Source organism: Bombina bombina, chromosome 12 (genome assembly GCF_027579735.1).
Source record: "Bombina bombina isolate aBomBom1 chromosome 12, aBomBom1.pri, whole genome shotgun sequence".
NCBI lineage: Eukaryota > Metazoa > Chordata > Amphibia > Anura > Bombinatoridae > Bombina > Bombina bombina.
This window is the reverse complement of record NC_069510.1, coordinates 110,612,705-110,630,111: the sequence shown is the minus strand read 5'-3', so window position 1 is coordinate 110,630,111 and position 17,407 is coordinate 110,612,705. Positions and strand designations below refer to the sequence as shown.

General features: G+C 40.7%; 1 protein-coding gene across 8 annotated transcripts in view; it reads right to left on the bottom strand.

Moving 5' to 3' along the window:
* Positions 1 to 17,407, bottom strand: part of GAPVD1 (GTPase activating protein and VPS9 domains 1) — a 231,021-nt gene that overhangs the window by 94,834 nt on the left and 118,780 nt on the right. For all 8 annotated transcript variants that reach the window (XM_053695629.1, XM_053695636.1, XM_053695630.1 and 5 more), the window contains 2 exons: positions 17,153 to 17,275; positions 13,954 to 14,080 (listed from right to left, as the gene is read on the bottom strand). In XM_053695629.1, the coding sequence (XP_053551604.1) occupies positions 13,954 to 14,080; positions 17,153 to 17,275 (250 nt within the window). The remainder of the gene's footprint in view (positions 1 to 13,953; positions 14,081 to 17,152; positions 17,276 to 17,407) is intronic.

The window sequence follows — 17,407 nt, the reverse complement described above, 5'->3', positions numbered from 1 at the left end:
TGTTTTGAAGCAGAGGAAGTTGATGCTGAACCTGCCTTGAAATTTCGAGAGGCACGAAAATTAGACTGTTTGGCCCTTGATTTGGCCCTGTCCTGAGGAAGGGTATGACCCTTACCTCCAGTAATGTCAGCAATAATTTCTTTCAAACCAGGCCCGAATAATGTCTGCCCCTTGAAAAGAATGTTGAGTAATTTAGACTTCAAAGTCACGTCAGCTGACCAGGATTTAAGCCATAGCGCCCTACGCGCCTGAATGGCGAATCCAGAATTCTTAGCCGTTAGTTTAGTCAAATGAACAATGGCATCAGAAACAAATGAGTTAGCTAGCTTAAGTGTTCTAAGCTTGTCAATGATTTCAGTCAATGGAGCTGTATGGATGGCCTCTTCCAGGGCCTCAAACCAGAATGCCGCCGCAGCAGTGACAGGCGCAATGCATGCAAGGGGCTGTAAAATGAAACCTTGTTGAATAAACATTTTCTTAAGGTAACCCTCTAATTTTTTATCCATTGGATCTGAAAAAGCACAATTGTCCTCAACCGGGATAGTGGTACGCTTTGCTAAAGTAGAAACTGCTCCCTCCACCTTAGGGACCGTCTGCCATAAGTCCCGTGTAGTGGCGTCTATGGGAAACATTTTTCTAAATATAGGAGGGGGGGAAAACGGCACACCGAGTCTATCCCACCCCTTACTAATAATTTCTGTAAACCTTTTAGGTAAATACCTTTTAGGTATTGGAAAAACATCAGTACACACCGGCACTACATAGTATTTATCCAGTCTACACAATTTCTCTGGCACTGCAATTGTGTCAAAGTCATTCAGAGCAGCTAACACCTCCCCAAGCAATACACGGAGGTTCTCAAGCTTAAATTTAAAATTAGAAATCTCTGAATCAGGTTTCCCCGAGTCAGAGATGTCACCCACAGACTGAAGCTCTCCGTCCTCAGGTTCTGCATATTGTAACGCAGTATCAGACATGGCTCTTACAGCATCTACGCGTTCTGTATCTCGTCTAACCCCAGAGCTATCGCGCTTGCCTCTTAATTCAGGCAATCTGGCTAATACCGCTGACAGGGTATTATCCATGATCGCAGCCATGTCCTGCAAAATAATCGCTATGGGCGTCCCTGATGTACTTGGTGCCATATTAGCGTGCGTCCCTTGAGCGGGAGGCAAAGGGTCCGACACGTGGGGAGAGTTAGTCAGCATAACTTCCCCCTCGACAGAACCCTCTGGTGACAATTCTTTTATAGATAAAGACTGATCTTTACTGTTTAAGGTGAAATCAATACATTTAGTACACATTCTCCTATGGGGCTCCACCATGGCTTTTAAACATAATGAACAAGTAGCTTCCTCTATGTCAGACATGTTTGTACAGACTAGCAATGAGACTAGCAAGCTTGGAAAACACTCTGCATCAAGTTAAACAAGCAATATAAAAAAAAACGTTACTGTGCCTTTAAGAAAAACAAATTTTGACAAAATTTGAAATAACAGTGAAAAAAGGCAGTTACACTAACGAAATTTTTACAGTGTATGTAACAAGTTAGCAGAGCATTGCACCCACTTGTAAATGGATGATTAACCCCTTAATACCAAAAACGGAATAATAAATGAAAAAAACGTTTTTAAAACTAGTCACAACTGCCACAGGTCTACTGTGGTTTTTACCCTCCTCAAACACGACTTTTGAAGCCTTTTGAGCCCTTCAGAGATGTCCTGTATCATGCAGAGGGAAGCTGAGTGTCTCTGTCTGTAATTTTAGCAGTGCAGAAAAACGCTAAAATAGGCCCCTCCCACTCATATTACAACAGTGGAAAGCCTCAGGAAACTGTTTCTAGGCAAAAATCAAGCCAGCCATGTGGAAAAAAACTAGGCCCCAATAAGTTTTATCACCAAGCATATATAAAAACGATTAAACATGCCAGCAAACGTTTTATATTGCACTTTTATAAGAGTATGTATCTCTGGTAATAAGCCTGATACCAGTCGCTATTAAATCACTGTATTTAGGCTTAACTTACATTAATTCGGTATCAGCAGCATTTTTCTAGCAAATTCCATCCCTAGAAATATGTTAACTGCACATACCTTATTGCAGGATAACCTGCACGCCATTCCCCCTCTGAAGTTACCTCACTCCTCAGAATATGTGAGAACGGCAGTGGATCTTAGTTACTTCTGCTAAGATCATAGAAACTGCAGGCAGATTCTTCTTCTAATGCTGCCTGAGATAAAATAGAACACTCCGGTACCATTTAAAAATAACAAACTTTTGATTGAAGTTAAAAAACTAACTATAATACACCACTCTCCTCTTACTACCTCCATCTTTGTTGAGAGTTGCAAGAGAATGACTGGATATGGCAGTGAGGGGAGGAGCTATATAGCAGCTCTGCTGTGGGTGATCCTCTTGCAACTTCCTGTTGGGAAGGAGAATATCCCATAAGTAATGGATGATCCGTGGACTGGATACACTTAACAAGAGAAATTATTTTTATTTTGACTGCCACCAAAAAGACTGGGGAGCATCCTGCTAGATCAGAAATCCTCAAACTTGGCGCTCCAGAGGTTTTGGAACTACAGTACATTTCCCATGGTGCTCAACCAGCTGATATGCTGGCTGAGCATCATCGTAAATGTAGTTCCAAAACCTCTGGAGGGACAAGTTTGAGAATGCCTGTGCTAGATTAACACCGGTCCTGCCACACAGTTACATGATCCTATCAGACGCTAATTTACATCTATCGTTCCCTAATTGGCTACAGTAAAAGAGATGTGAAGAATTTCAAGGTTAGTGTACCTGAAATACAAAACAATTCTATTTTTGCGAACAAACTAACAGGTTTGAATGTTTTTAAACCATTTGTCATGTAGATCTTTACAGATTTAAAAAAAAAAGATTTTAATGTCTATTTAATTATTACGCAAACAGTGCCAGAGAGTGTGTACATGGCCGAGGAAACACAAACAATATTATTGATTTGCTGACAGGAATCAGACACCAAAAGTTCCTCAAAAAAAACTGACTTTCGGTGGCTAAAATATAAAAATTTTCTTTCTGGGAAAACGCACAAAACACATAAGGCAGATACTTATCTCTCCTTTTTTAATTGATATAATAACCTGAGTAAGCTAGTTACATGTGAGATATGGGGCCCGATCCGATATGCAGCGTCGCCCGCAAAAGCCGGCGACACCAGATTTTGCGCGGGTTTGGAATCACATATACAGCGTAGCATACAAGTTACGCCCGTATATTTCACCCGCCGCCCGCAAATTTTACTCCCATAGGCTAACATATAAAACCCGCGCAATTTGGTATCCAATATCTAGCGCAAGGCCTTACGTGGCGAAAATGGAGAAAACTTACTCCATTTTCACCTCGCCATAAAATGCACCCGTAGCAGGCCTTGCGCTGAGTATGGGAGCACCGTAACTCCCTAAAATGCCTACAAAAAAAACCTAACACCTAACGCATGCGCAATGTCTATCTACCTGTCAACCGCAATCCCCCACCGCTATACCTAATAAAGTGTTTAACCCCTAAACCGCCGCTCCCGGACCCCGCCGCCACTAAATAAAGTGTTTAACCCCTAAACCGCCGCTCCCGGACCCCGCCGCCACTAAATAAAGTGTTTAACCCCTAAACCGCCGCTCCAGGACCCGCCGCCACCTACATTAAATCTATTACCCTCTAATCTGACCCCCCTACACCGCCGCCACCTACTTTAAATATATCAACCCCTAATCTGACCCCCCCTACACCGCCGCCACCTACATTAAATATATCAACCCCTAATCTGACCCCCCTACACCGCCGCCACCTACATTAAATATATCAACCCCTAATCTGACCCCCCTACACCGCCGAAACCTACATTAAATTTATTACCCCCTAAACCTAAGTCTAACCCTAACACCCCCTAACTTAATTATTTAAATACATCTAAATAATATTAATATTATTAACTAAATTATTCCTATTTAAAACTAAATACTTACCTATATAATAAACCCTAAGATAGCTACAATATAATTATTACATTGTAGCTATTTTAGGATTTATATTTATTTTACAGGTAACTTAGTATTTATTTTAACTAGGTACAATAGCTATTAAATAGTTAATAACTATTTAATAGCTACCTAGTTAAAATAATTACAAAATTACCTGTAAAATAAATCCTAACCTAAGTTACAAATACACCTAACACTACACTATCAATAAATTAATTAAATAAATTAACTACAATTATCTATAATAAAATACAATTAAATAAACTAAACTATATTACAAAAAAAAAAACACTAAATTACAAAAAATAAAAAAATATTACAAGAAGTTTAATCTAATTACACCTAATCTAAGCCCCCTAATAAAATAAAAAAGCCCCCCAAAATAATAAAATTTCCCTACCCTAAACTAAATTACAAATAGCCCTTAAAAGGGCCTTTTGCGGAGCATTGCCCCAAAGTAATCAGCTCTTTTACCAGCCCTTAAAAGGGCTTTTTGTGGGGCATTGCCCCAAAGTAATAAGCTCTTTTACCTGTAAAAAAAAAGAAATACAATACCCCCCCCCAACATTACAACCCACCACCCACACACCCCTAACTCTAAAACCCACCCAATCCCCCCTTAAATAAACCTAACACTAACCCATTGAAGATCACCCTACCTTGAGCCGTCTTCACCCAGCCGGGCACAAGTCTTCATCCGATCGGGGCACAAGTCTTCATCCGATCGGGGCAGAAGAGGTCCTCCATCCAGCAGAAGTCTTCATCCAAGCGGAATTAAGGTAGGAAAAATCTGATTGGTTGATTTAATCAGCCAATCGGATTGAACTTCAATCCGATTGGCTGATTAAATCAACCAATTAGAATGCATTGGATCAGCCAATAGAATGCAACGTCAATTCTATTGGCTGATCCGATCAGCCAAACGAATTGAACTTCAATCCGATTGGCTGATTAAATCAACCAGTCGGATTTTTCATACCTTAATTCCGATTGGCTGATAGAATCCTATCAGAATTCGAGGGACACCATCTTGGATGACGTCATTTAAAGGACCAGCCATTCGTCGGGTAGTCATCAGCCGAGAAGGATGTTCCGCGCCGGAGGTCTTCAAGATGGAGCCGCTCATCGCTGGAAGGATGAAGATAGAAGATGCCGCTTCTATCTTCTGCTGGATGGAGGACCTCTTCTGCCCCGATCGGATGAAGACTTGTGCCCCGATCGGATGAAGACTTGTGCCCGGCTGGGTGAAGACGGCTCAAGGTAGGGTGATCTTCAATGGGGTAGTGTTAGGTTTATTTAAGGGGGGATCGGGTGGGTTTTAGGGTAGGGGTGTGTGGGTGGTGGGTTGTTATGTTGGGTGGGGTATTGTATTTCTTTCTTTTTTTTACAGGTAAAAGAGCTGATTACTTTGGGGCAATGCCCTGCAAAAGGCCCTTTTAAGGGCTATTTGTAATTTAGTTTAGGGTAGGGAAATTTTATTATTTTGGGGGGCTTTTTTATTTTATTAGGGGGCTTAGATTAGGTGTAATTAGATTAAACTTCTTGTAATATTTTCTTATTTTTTGTAATTTAGTTTAGTTTATTTAATTGTATTTTATTATAGATAATTGAAGTTAATTTATTTAATTAATTTATTGATAGTGTAGTGTTAGGTGTATTTGTAACTTAGGTTAGGATTTATTTTACAGGTAATTTTGTAATTATTTTAACTAGGTAGCTATTAAATAGTTATTAACTATTTAATAGCTATTGTACCTAGTTAAAATAAATACTAAGTTACCTGTAAAATAAATATAAAGCCTAAAATAGCTACAATGTAATTATTAATTATATTGTAGCTATCTTAGGGTTTATTTTATAGGTAAGTATTTAGTTTTAAATAGGAATAATTTAGTTAATAATAATTATTATTTTAATAAATCTAAATAATGTTAATAAGTTAGGGGGTGTTAGGGTTAGACTTAGGTTTAGGGGGTAATACATTTAATGTAGGTGGCGGCGATGTAGGGGGGGTCAGATTAGAGGGTAATACATTTAATGTAGGTGGCGGCGGTGTAGGGGGGTCAGATTAGGGGTTAATATATTTAATGTAGGTGGCGGCGGTGTAGGGGGGTCAGACTAGGGGTTAATATATTTAATGTAGGTGGCGGCGGTGTAGGGGGGTCAGATTAGGGATTAATAAATTTAATGTAGGTGGTGGTGGGGTCCGGGAGCGGCGGTTTAGGGGTTAATACATATAATGTAGGTGGCGGTGGGCTCCGGGAGTGGCGGTTTAGGGGTTAATACTAGGATAGGTTTATTGCGGTGTGGGCTATGGCGGATTAGGGGTTAATAAAACATAATTTATGCTTACCTGATAAATTCCTTTCTCCTGTAGTGTAGTCAGTCCACGGGTCATCATTACTTATGGGATATTAACTCCTCCCCAACAGGAAGTGCAAGAGGATCACCCAAGCAGAGCTGCTATATAGCTCCTCCCCTCTACGTCACACCCAGTCATTCGACCGAGAACCAAACGAGAAAGGAGAAACTATAGGGTGCAGTGGTGACTGGAGTATAATTTAAAAATTTAGACCTGCCTTAAAAAACAGGGCGGGCCGTGGACTGACTACACTACAGGAGAAAGGAATTTATCAGGTAAGCATAAATTATGTTTTCTCCTGTTAAGAGTAGTCAGTCCACGGGTCATCATTACTTATGGGATACCAATACCAAAGCTAAGTACACGGATGACGGGAGGGACAGTCAGGATCTCTATACGGAAGGAACCACTGCCTGAAGAACCTTTCTCCCAAAAACAGCCTCCGAAGAAGCAAAAGTGTCAAATTTGTAAAATTTGGAAAAAGTATGAAGAGAAGACCAAGCTGCAGCCTTGCAAATCTGTTCAACAGAGGCCTCGTTCTTAAAGGCCCAAGTGGAAGCCATAGCTCTAGTATAATGAGCTGTAATCCTTTCAGGAGGTTGCTGTCCAGCAGTCTCATAGGCTAAGCGTATTATGCTACGAAGCCAAAAGGATAGAGAGGTAGCAGATGCTTTTTGACCTCTCCTCTGTCCAGAATAAACGACAAACAGGGAAGAAGTTTGTCGAAAATCTTTAGTTGCCTGTAAATAAAATTTCAGGGCACGGACTACATCTAAATTGTGCAGAAGTCGTTCCTTCTTTGAAGAAGGGTTAGGACACAATGATGGAACAACAATCTCTTGATTGATATTCTTGTTAGTGACTACCTTAGGTAAGAACCCAGGTTTAGTACGCAGAACTACCTTATCTGAATGAAAAATCAGATACGGAGAATCAGAATGTAAGGCTGATAATTCAGAGACTCTACGAGCCGAGGAAATAGCCATTAAAAACAGAACTTTCCAAGATAACAGCTTGATATCAATGGAGTGAAGGGGTTCAAACGGAACACCCTGTAAAACGTTAAGAACTAAGTTTAAGCTCCACGGTGGAGCTACAGTCTTAAACACAGGCTTAATTCTAGCCAAAGCCTGACAAAAAGCCTGAACGTCTGGAACTTCTGACAGACGTTTGTGTAGAAGGATGGACAGAGCTGAGATCTGTCCCTTTAAAGAACTTGCAGATAAACCCTTTTCTAAACCTTCTTGTAGAAAAGACAATATCCTAGGAATCCTAACCTTACTCCATGAGTAACCCTTGGATTCGCACCAGTGTAAGTATTTACGCCATATCTTATGGTAAATTTTCCTGGTAACAGGTTTCCTAGCCTGTATTAAGGTATCAATTACTGGCTCCGAAAATCCACGCTTTGATAAAATTAAGCGTTCAATTTCCATGCAGTCAGCTTCAGAGAAATTAGATTTTGATGTTTGAAAGGACCCTGAATTAGAAGGTCCTGTCTCAGAGGCAGAGACCAAGGTTGACAGGATGACATGTCCACTAGATCTGCATACCAGGTCCTGCGTGGCCACGCAGGCGCTATTAGAATCACTGATGCTTTCTCCTGTTTGATCCTGGCAATCAAACGAGGAAGCATCGGGAAGGGTGGAAACGCATAAGCCATCCTGAAGGTCCAAGGTGCTGTCAAGGCATCTATCAGGACCGCTCCCGGGTCCCTGGACCTGGACCCGTAACGAGGAAGCTTGGCGTTCCGGCGAGACGCCATGAGATCCATATCTGGTTTGCCCCAACGTCGAAGTATTTGGGCAAAGACCTCCGGATGAAGTTCCCACTCCCCCGGATGAAAAGTCTGGCGACTTAGGAAATCCGCCTCCCAGTTGTCCACTCCTGGGATGTGGATCGCTGACAGGTGGCAAGAGTGAGACTCTGCCCAGCGAATTATCTTCGATACTTCCATCATCGCTAAGGAACTTTTTGTCCCTCCCTGATGGTTGATGTAAGCCACAGTCGTGATGTTGTCCGACTGAAACCTGATGAACCTCAGAGTTGCTAACTGAGGCCAAGCCAGAAGGGCATTGAGAACTGCTCTCAATTCCAGAATGTTTATTGGAAGGAGACTCTCCTCTTGAGTCCATGATCCCTGAGTCTTCAGGGAATTCCAGACAGCGCCCCAACCTAGTAGGCTGGCGCCTGTAGTTACAATTGTCCAGTCTGGCCTGCTGAAGGGCATCCCCCTGGACAGATGTGGCCGAGAAAGCCACCATAGAAGAGAATCTCTGGTCTCCTGATCCAGATTCAGCGTAGGGGACAAATCTGAGTAATCCCCATTCCACTGACTTAGCATGTACAATTGCAGCGGTCTGAGGTGCAGGCGTGCAAAAGGAACTGTGTCCATTGCCGCTACCATTAAGCCGATTACCTCCATGCATTGAGCCACTGACGGGTGTTGAATGGAATGAAGGGCACGGCAAGCATTTAGAAGCTTTGTTAACCTGTCCTCTGTCAGGTAAATTTTCATTTCTACAGAATCTATAAGAGTCCCCAAGAAGGGAACTCTTGTGAGTGGTAAGAGAGAACTCTTCTCCTCGTTTACTTTCCACCCATGCGACCTTAGAAATGCCAGTACTAACTCTGTATGAGACTTGGCAGTTTGAAAGCTTGACGCTTGTATCAGTATGTCGTCTAGGTACGGAGCTACCGAAATTCCTCGCGGTCTTAGTACCGCCAGAAGAGAGCCCAGAACCTTTGTAAAGATTCTTGGAGCCGTAGCCAACCCGAAGGGAAGAGCTACAAACTGGTAATGCTTGTCTAGGAAGGCAAACCTTAGATACCGGTAATGTTCTCTGTGAATCGGTATGTGAAGGTAAGCATCCTGTAAATCCACTGTGGTCATGTACTGACCTCTTTGGATCATGGGTAAGATTGTCCGAATAGTTTCCATCTTGAATGATGGAACTCTTAGGAATTTGTTTAGGATCTTCAAATCCAATATTGGTCTGAAGGTTCCCTCTTTTTTGGGAACCACAAACAGATTTGAGTAAAACCCTTGTCCGTGTTCCGACCGCGGAACTGGATGAATCACTCCCGTTAGTAAAAGGTCTTGTACACAGCGTAGAAACGCCTCTTTCTTTATCTGGTTTGTTGACAACCTTGTGGAGGAGAAGCTTTGAAGTCCAGAAGATATCCCTGAGATATGATCTCCAACGCCCAGGGATCCTGGACATCTCTTGCCCAAGCCTGGGCGAAGAGAGAGAGTCTGCCCCCCACTAGATCCGTAACCGGATCGGGGGCCCTCACTTCATGCTGTCTTAGGGGCAGCAGCAGGTTTTCTGGCCTGCTTGCCCTTGTTCCAGGCCTGGTTAGGTTTCCAGCCTTGTCTATAGCGAGCAACAGCTCCTTCCTGTTTTGGAGCAGAGGAAGTTGAAGCTGCTCCTGCCTTGAAGTTACGAAAGGCACGAAAATTAGACTGTCTAGCCCTGGGTTTGGCTCTGTCTTGAGGCAGGGCATGGCCTTTACCTCCCGTAATATCAGCGATAATTTCTTTCAAACCGGGCCCGAATAAAGTCTGCCCCTTGAAAGGTATGTTAAGTAGTTTCGATTTAGAAGTTACATCAGCTGACCAGGATTTTAGCCACAGCGCTCTGCGTGCCTGAATGGCGAATCCGGAATTCTTAGCCGTAAGTTTAGTTAAATGTACTACGGCATCAGAAATAAATGAATTAGCTAGCTTAAGGGTTTTAAGCTTAAGTGAAATCTCATCTAATGTCGCTGAGTCAAGGGTCTCTTCCAGAGACTCAAACCAAAATGCTGCCGCAGCCGTGACAGGCGCAATGCATGCAAGGGGTTGTAATATAAAACCTTGTTGAACAAACATTTTCTTAAGGTAACCCTCTAACTTTTTATCCATTGGATCTGAGAAGGCACAGCTATCCTCCACCGGGATAGTGGTACGCTTAGCTAAAGTTGAAACTGCTCCCTCCACCTTAGGGACCGTTTGCCATAAGTCCCGTGTGGTGGCGTCTATTGGAAACATTTTTCTGAATATAGGAGGGGGTGAGAAAGGCACACCGGGTCTGTCCCACTCCTTAGAAATAATTTCAGTAAGTCTCTTAGGTATAGGAAAAACGTCAGTACTCGTCGGTACCGCAAAATATTTATCCAACCTACACATTTTCTCTGGTATTGCAACTGTGTTACAATCATTCAGAGCCGCTAACACCTCCCCTAGCAATACACGGAGGTTTTCCAGCTTAAACTTAAAATTTGAAATGTCTGAATCCAATTTATTTGGATCAGATCCGTCACCCGCAGAATGAAGCTCTCCGTCCTCATGCTCTGCAAATTGTGACGCAGTATCAGACATGGCCCTAGCATTATCAGTATACTCTGTTCTCATCCCAGAGTGATCTCGTTTACCTCTAAGTTCTGGCAATTTAGACAAAACTTCAGTCATAACATTAGCCATGTCTTGTAAAGTGATTTGTAATGGCCGCCCTGATGTACTTGGCGTTACAATATCACGCACCTCCTGAGTGGGAGATGCAGGTACTGACACGTGAGGCAAGTTAGTCGGCATAACTTCCCCCTCGTTGTCTGGTGAATGTTGCTTAACATGTACAGATTGACTTTTATTTAAAGTAGCATCAATGCAATTAGTACATAAATTTCTATTGGGCTCCACCTTGGCTTTTGAACATATTGCACAAAGAGATTCCCCTGTGTCAGACATGTTTAAACAAACTAGCAATTAGACTAGCAAGCTTGGAAATACTTTTCAACTAAATTTACAAGCAATATGTAAAAACGTTACTGTGCCTTTAAGAAGCACACAAAAAAACTGTCACAGTTGAATAACAATGAACCGGATTAGTTATAGAAACCAAATTTAGCAAAGGATTGCACTCATTAGCAATGGATGATTAACCCTTAATATCAGAAAAAAAAACGTATACCAATTGACAATATAAGCGTTTTTATCACAGTCAAGCACAGTCTCACAGGTCTGCTGTGAGTGATTACCTCCCTCAAAACTAGTTTTGAAGACCCCTGAGCTCTGTGGAGACGTCCTGGATCATGCAGGGAGAAAAAGACAGACTGTGACTGAATTTCTGATGCGTAGTAAAAGCGCCAAAATAGGCCCCTCCCACTCACACTACAACAGTGAGGGAAGCTCAGTAAACTGTTTTAATTTAAAACAAACGACAGCCATGTGGAAAATAAAGCCCAAAACAATTTTCACCAAGTACCTCAGATAATTAAACGATTTAACATGCCAGTAAACGTTTAAAATCTAATATATGAAATGTCATTAAAAAGCCTGCTGCTAGTCGCTCACACTGCAAGTTAGGCTAAAAGTTATATGCATACAGTATTTTCCCAGTGAAGTGCCATTCCCCAGAAATACTTAAGTGTAAACATATATACATGTCAGCCTGATACCAGTTGCTACTACTGCATTTAAGGCTGTACTTACATTATATCGGTATTAGCAGTATTTTCTCAGTCAATTCCATTCCTTAGAAAATAATATACTGCAACATACCTCTTTGCAGGTGAACCTGCCCGCTGTCCCCTGATCTGAAGTTACCTTACTCCTCAGAATGGCCGAGAACAGCAAACGGATCTTAGTTACGTCCGCTAAGATCATATACAAAAACTCAGGTAGATTCTTCTTCAAATTCTGCCTGAGAAGGAAACACACTCCGGTGCCGTTTAAAATAACAAACTTTTGATTGAAGATATAAAAAACTAAGTTTAATCACCACAGTCCTCTCACACATCCTATCTATTAGTTGGGTGCAAGAGAATGACTGGGTGTGACGTAGAGGGGAGGAGCTATATAGCAGCTCTGCTTGGGTGATCCTCTTGCACTTCCTGTTGGGGAGGAGTTAATATCCCATAAGTAATGATGACCCGTGGACTGACTACACTTAACAGGAGAAATTAGGCTTATTGCGTTGTGGGGGGTTGTCGTTCTAGGGGTTAATACATTTATTATTAGGAGTGAGAGGGGGGATTGCGGATATAGGGGTATACGTGTCGGGATGATGTTTGGGAGGCAGGTTAGACAGTTACGGGAGATTTCATATTTTAGTAAGTTTTTGTAGGCGCAGGTAGTTTCTAAAGTGCCATAAGTCACTGGCGACTCCACAAATTTGTAGTTATGCTTATTTCTGGACATCGCTAGTTTGTCCGACTTACGGCACTTGTGCAAGGTGAAACTACGGGCGGCCCGGGTTCCCTCACTTGCGCCGAAAACTACACCGTATATCGGATCGCGCCCCTGGTTAACTGTTCTGTAGACAGGTTAAATAGATGTGTAAACACTGCATTTATTACTGAAAAACTACTGTAACATTAAAAAGCTAATGAAAGAGAGCACAATAAAGATTGAAGAGAAAAAAAGAAAAATAACGAGAGGGTGATGAGAACAATAGAAAGGAAGAAGTAGAGAGAGTAAGGACAAACAAGAGTAAAACAGAATGAAAGTGAGATAACGAGAGTAAAAGAGAATGAAAGAGAGAATGAGTGAAAGAGACTGTAATGCTATGCTATTCTGGGTATTTATGGTTTTAAAATCCACTTTGTCTGTAATAGGTTAACTCTATAACCCTCTAACCTTATTATGTGTGTTTAGTACCTAATACAAGATTCCCCTCCGCTGAAACTGGATAATTTATTAATAATGTAGTAGACTAGCTCTGTAACCCTAAATGAAGTTGTATCTTCTTGTAGAGACCACAGTGGCAGCCCCTATAATCTGTATTTAATGCAAGATTCCCCTCATCTAAAACTGGAGAATTTATTAATACACAATCTATCAACAAAAACAGATTGAAAGGGACAGAAAGGTCAAAATTAAAATGTGTATGGGTGCGTTCCAGTTTTGAATAGAAATATATTTGCAATATACTTCCATTGTCAAAAATGCTTCTAGTAAAAGATATTACTGTGTCAGCGGCATACACACATATGCTATGTTAGACTAGAGGATCAGGATTCAAACACCATGCCTGGTAGTGGTGTGCACTGTGTCAGACATGAAGACATAATGCTTGTAATACAAGACACCGCTGACTCTCGGAGAAGTTGTGGCGTTTGAATGCTGGTGCATGGGGGACTCACAGCATATGTATGTATGCCACTAAAACATGGTAGAAGCATTCTTGCTAATGGACATACATTGCAAATATGCTTCTATTATAAACCAATACGCACATATTAATGTTGACATTCTTTCCCTTTTAACATGTTTTCAATGATAGGTTTTGTATTAATAAATGCTACAGTTTAGTGGAGGTGCTAAATAGAGATTATAAGGGCAGCCAGTGTGGTTTCAACAAGAACGTACGTCGTCATCTAGGGTTATAGAGCTAGAACATTATTAATAATAAAGTTTCCAGTTTAAGTGGAGGTAAACCTTGCATCACATATGAAATACTATTACTTGAAGTATACGAGTTAAAAGCAGAACACCCAGATCTCATGAGATCAGTGTAAACATAGGTAGAACACTCTCTAGTATAATGATCTTATATGAGGTTACAGAGCACTGGAGGGACCACATACCTATAAGAGAAAGGGGATTCCTGGGGGTGGGCTGCTTGGCTGGCAGAGTCTGGGACATCATCTGATGTCATGTTTTGTAGCGTTTCATCACGTTGAGAATCATGGACGCTCTCTCCATCAACAACATCTGCAAGAAAGGACAACGTTTAGTGTAAAGACCGACAATGAATGGATAAGCAGATTTATTTATATTACCCCATAAAGCATTTTTCAATATATAGCCTCTAACTCTGGAGTAGGTAGAAACCCAACACATTTATATAACCTTTCTGCTTTAGTACGTTCAAGCATTAACAAGGAAAATCTAGAGAGGAAAAAAAAAAAAAAAAAAAAGAGAGAAATGACAGATGCTTAGGCGCAAGTCAAAAGTTTGTCCTACGCATGATGGACCTGGATTTGTAACACTGGGTCATATGACGGACGTCTTTGATTATGTAACAAAGGTATTAGACCAGGGTGGGGCAGTTGATGTAGCCGTGGCCGGACTGTTATCTGACGGACATTTGTGCGAAGGATAATAATCCAATAGACAAATGTCTATCGGAGAACAGTCCGGCCGCGGCCAAATATATCCCATTCTACTCATGCTCCACTCCGCATGGATTATTACTATTACTTTATTTCAAATAAAGTTTATTTCTAAATGCACTAACATAAAACTTTATTACATTATTTTGACGTATAGTGCAAACCTTATTTAAATTATTACAAAAAGCACAATTTTAGCTTTTATAATATATTAACTTACATATTTATTATTTTTTATAATATATTAACTTATTATTATATGGTGAATGTGTTAAAAGCATGTCATGCGGGGAGGGGCCCATGGTTAGGTTCCCAGAGGTGGTTGCGGCGCCCGAGGCACTGAATATAACAGAACTCTCTTCCACTCTGAATATAGTCTCTCGGACATGTCTGACGGACAAATGTGCTTCAGCATTCTTTCCGAGAACAGATGTAGCATATCTAGATTTCAGTAAAGCATTCGGCACTGTCCCACACAACAAACTAATTCACAAAATGAATCTCCTTGGTCTAGATTTAAAATTTGTGAACTGAATAGAACGCTGGTTTAAAGGGAATGTCAATTTTGATGCTAAAAAAAAAAAAAAAACTCCTGTTGTGAAAAAAAAAAAAGTTACCTTTTAATCTTGACAGCAGCTCCAGCTTCCTCCGGTCGTTGCAAGCCATTTCTGACATCAGAAATGATGGATAGGTCATCCTCCAATCACGGCTTCCCCCCGGGGGAATCAGTGTCTGATTCAACGCCGTGATTGGAGGAAGCTGGATTCCTCATTTTAGACCCAGGAAGAGGCTTTGCGACAGGTGGAGGAAGCTGGAGCGGCTGTCAAGTATAAAAATAGGTAAGTATTTTTTCACAACAGGAGTGAAATGTAAATTTTGATGAATAAAAGTGGCCCTGTTTTTAATTGAATTTTTAAAAAACGGGCACTTTAGCATCAAAATTGACATTCACTTTAAGAAAAGAAAAAAAGTGTGTCTTAGTAAATGGAGTTTATTCAGTAGAGAGGGCAGTTACTATTGGTGTACCTCAGGGGTTAGCCCTAGGGCCTGGTTTTTTAACATATATATCAGTGATATCGACAAAGGGCTAGAGGGGAAATATGTCTGTTTGCAGGTGATACAAAAAATTGTAATAGAGTAGATGTTCCAGGGGGATGGAACAAATATGATATTAAAAACTAAGTATTCAACAAATGACTGGGATCTAAATTTTAACACTGTAAACTGCAAAATTATGCATTTAGGGAAGAAAAATCTAAATGTTAATCACAGACTCAATGACACTTTACTGACTGTTACAAATGAGGAACAGGACTTGAGAATTAGTATTTTATATGATCTAAAAATTTAGTAAACAATGTAGTACTGAAGCGACTAAGGCCAGTAGAATACCTGGCTGTATAAGTAGAGGTATTTGCAACAAATATAGTAAGGCTCTTATGCCGCTTTACAGATCATTAGTTAGGCCTCATCTTGAGTATTGTGTGCAGTTCTGAAGGTCACATCTCCAGAAGGATATAAACAAACTGGAATCTGTGCAAAGGAGGCTTCTAAAATAGTTCATGGTCCAAAAATTATAAACTTACAAGGAGAGGCTCAGTGGCCTAAATATTTATAGCTTAGAAAAGGGAAAGAGGTGATATGATCTTAACTTTCAAGTATATTAATGGGCTTAGTAAAGCTGAGGCTTTGAATATTTTCCATGAAAAGAAAAATTCAAGAAGTCATAATCTCATGCTGACTTGTAGTAGGTTCAGCAGTAATTTGCGGAAAATTAACAGAAAGGGCGACTGATTCTTGGAATAAACTTCTACAAGTGGTGGTAATGACAAAACACTATGGAGGAATTCAAGAATGATTATGATAAGCAAAAGGCTACTCTACAAACTAGATACGTTGCTATGAAAATGATTGGCAGAAATGCTCTACCTAGGTCTGAGGAAGACGACTTGAAGACCTTTCTATCAAATGATGTTTGAGCTAGCACAAAATAAAAGGAGATAAAGCTGAATTTAGAAAATGCTTTAATGCGTTACAAGATTTTCTTATTGTACTTTAACCTAGATACCTTTGTATAGGGATTAAACACAAAATTAACATTAGCTCGAGTGAACTGTACACAGACCACCAGATCTGTGGTTAGTTTGTTTTTCCGTGCAGAGCCCTAACAGTGTCTTCCTTACTTTCCTTCACCTCTGTATACAAGGTTCCTGCATTGTCTACTTTGACCTTACTGATAGGTAGGTATTGCATTGTCAATAGCAATGGTCCCATAATTCTGCCATTTTCGACATGGGCAGAAGGTCTGACAACAATATCTTGGTTAGTTGATTCCTAATTCATTGACATTATATAATTTCTGATGCTGCACACAAATTACATTACTTAATATTGTATTAGAGGGAATTGAAGGTATTTTGTGTGCATAGTTATATATAAGCTATCCTTTCAAAATAGTTTTAGGAGGCCTCTATAAAGACAAAGATAAAAAAGAAGCTGTAATTAGACTGAAAAGGAAGAAAGTCGCCCAGAGGTCTAGGAAATTGGAATATTTTTTTACTGCCTTTCTCCAAGTGTTTGGGAACTTGCTTTCACCACATCTAATAAATATAATGCCCCCTTTTGTAGCTACAAATATTAAACCTACTTTTACTTAATAGAAGTTCCATACCTGCTCCGTCATACGGCACAGAAGCTCCGTCGCTGGGACTTGTCCTTTTCATGGCGTTCCTGTATTTATCCAGGATGTCCTCTGCTGCCTGAGATTGGGAGCTGAGTCTCGTGACTGCATCATCTAAAAAATAAATCAATAACTAAATAAAATTCACTCTGAGCTGGCACCACTTGCATTTCTAGTGGGAACTTTTCTTTTGTTGTTTTCAGGCAAACACTTCTTTCTGATGCTAGAAAAATATAAACCAGTTAA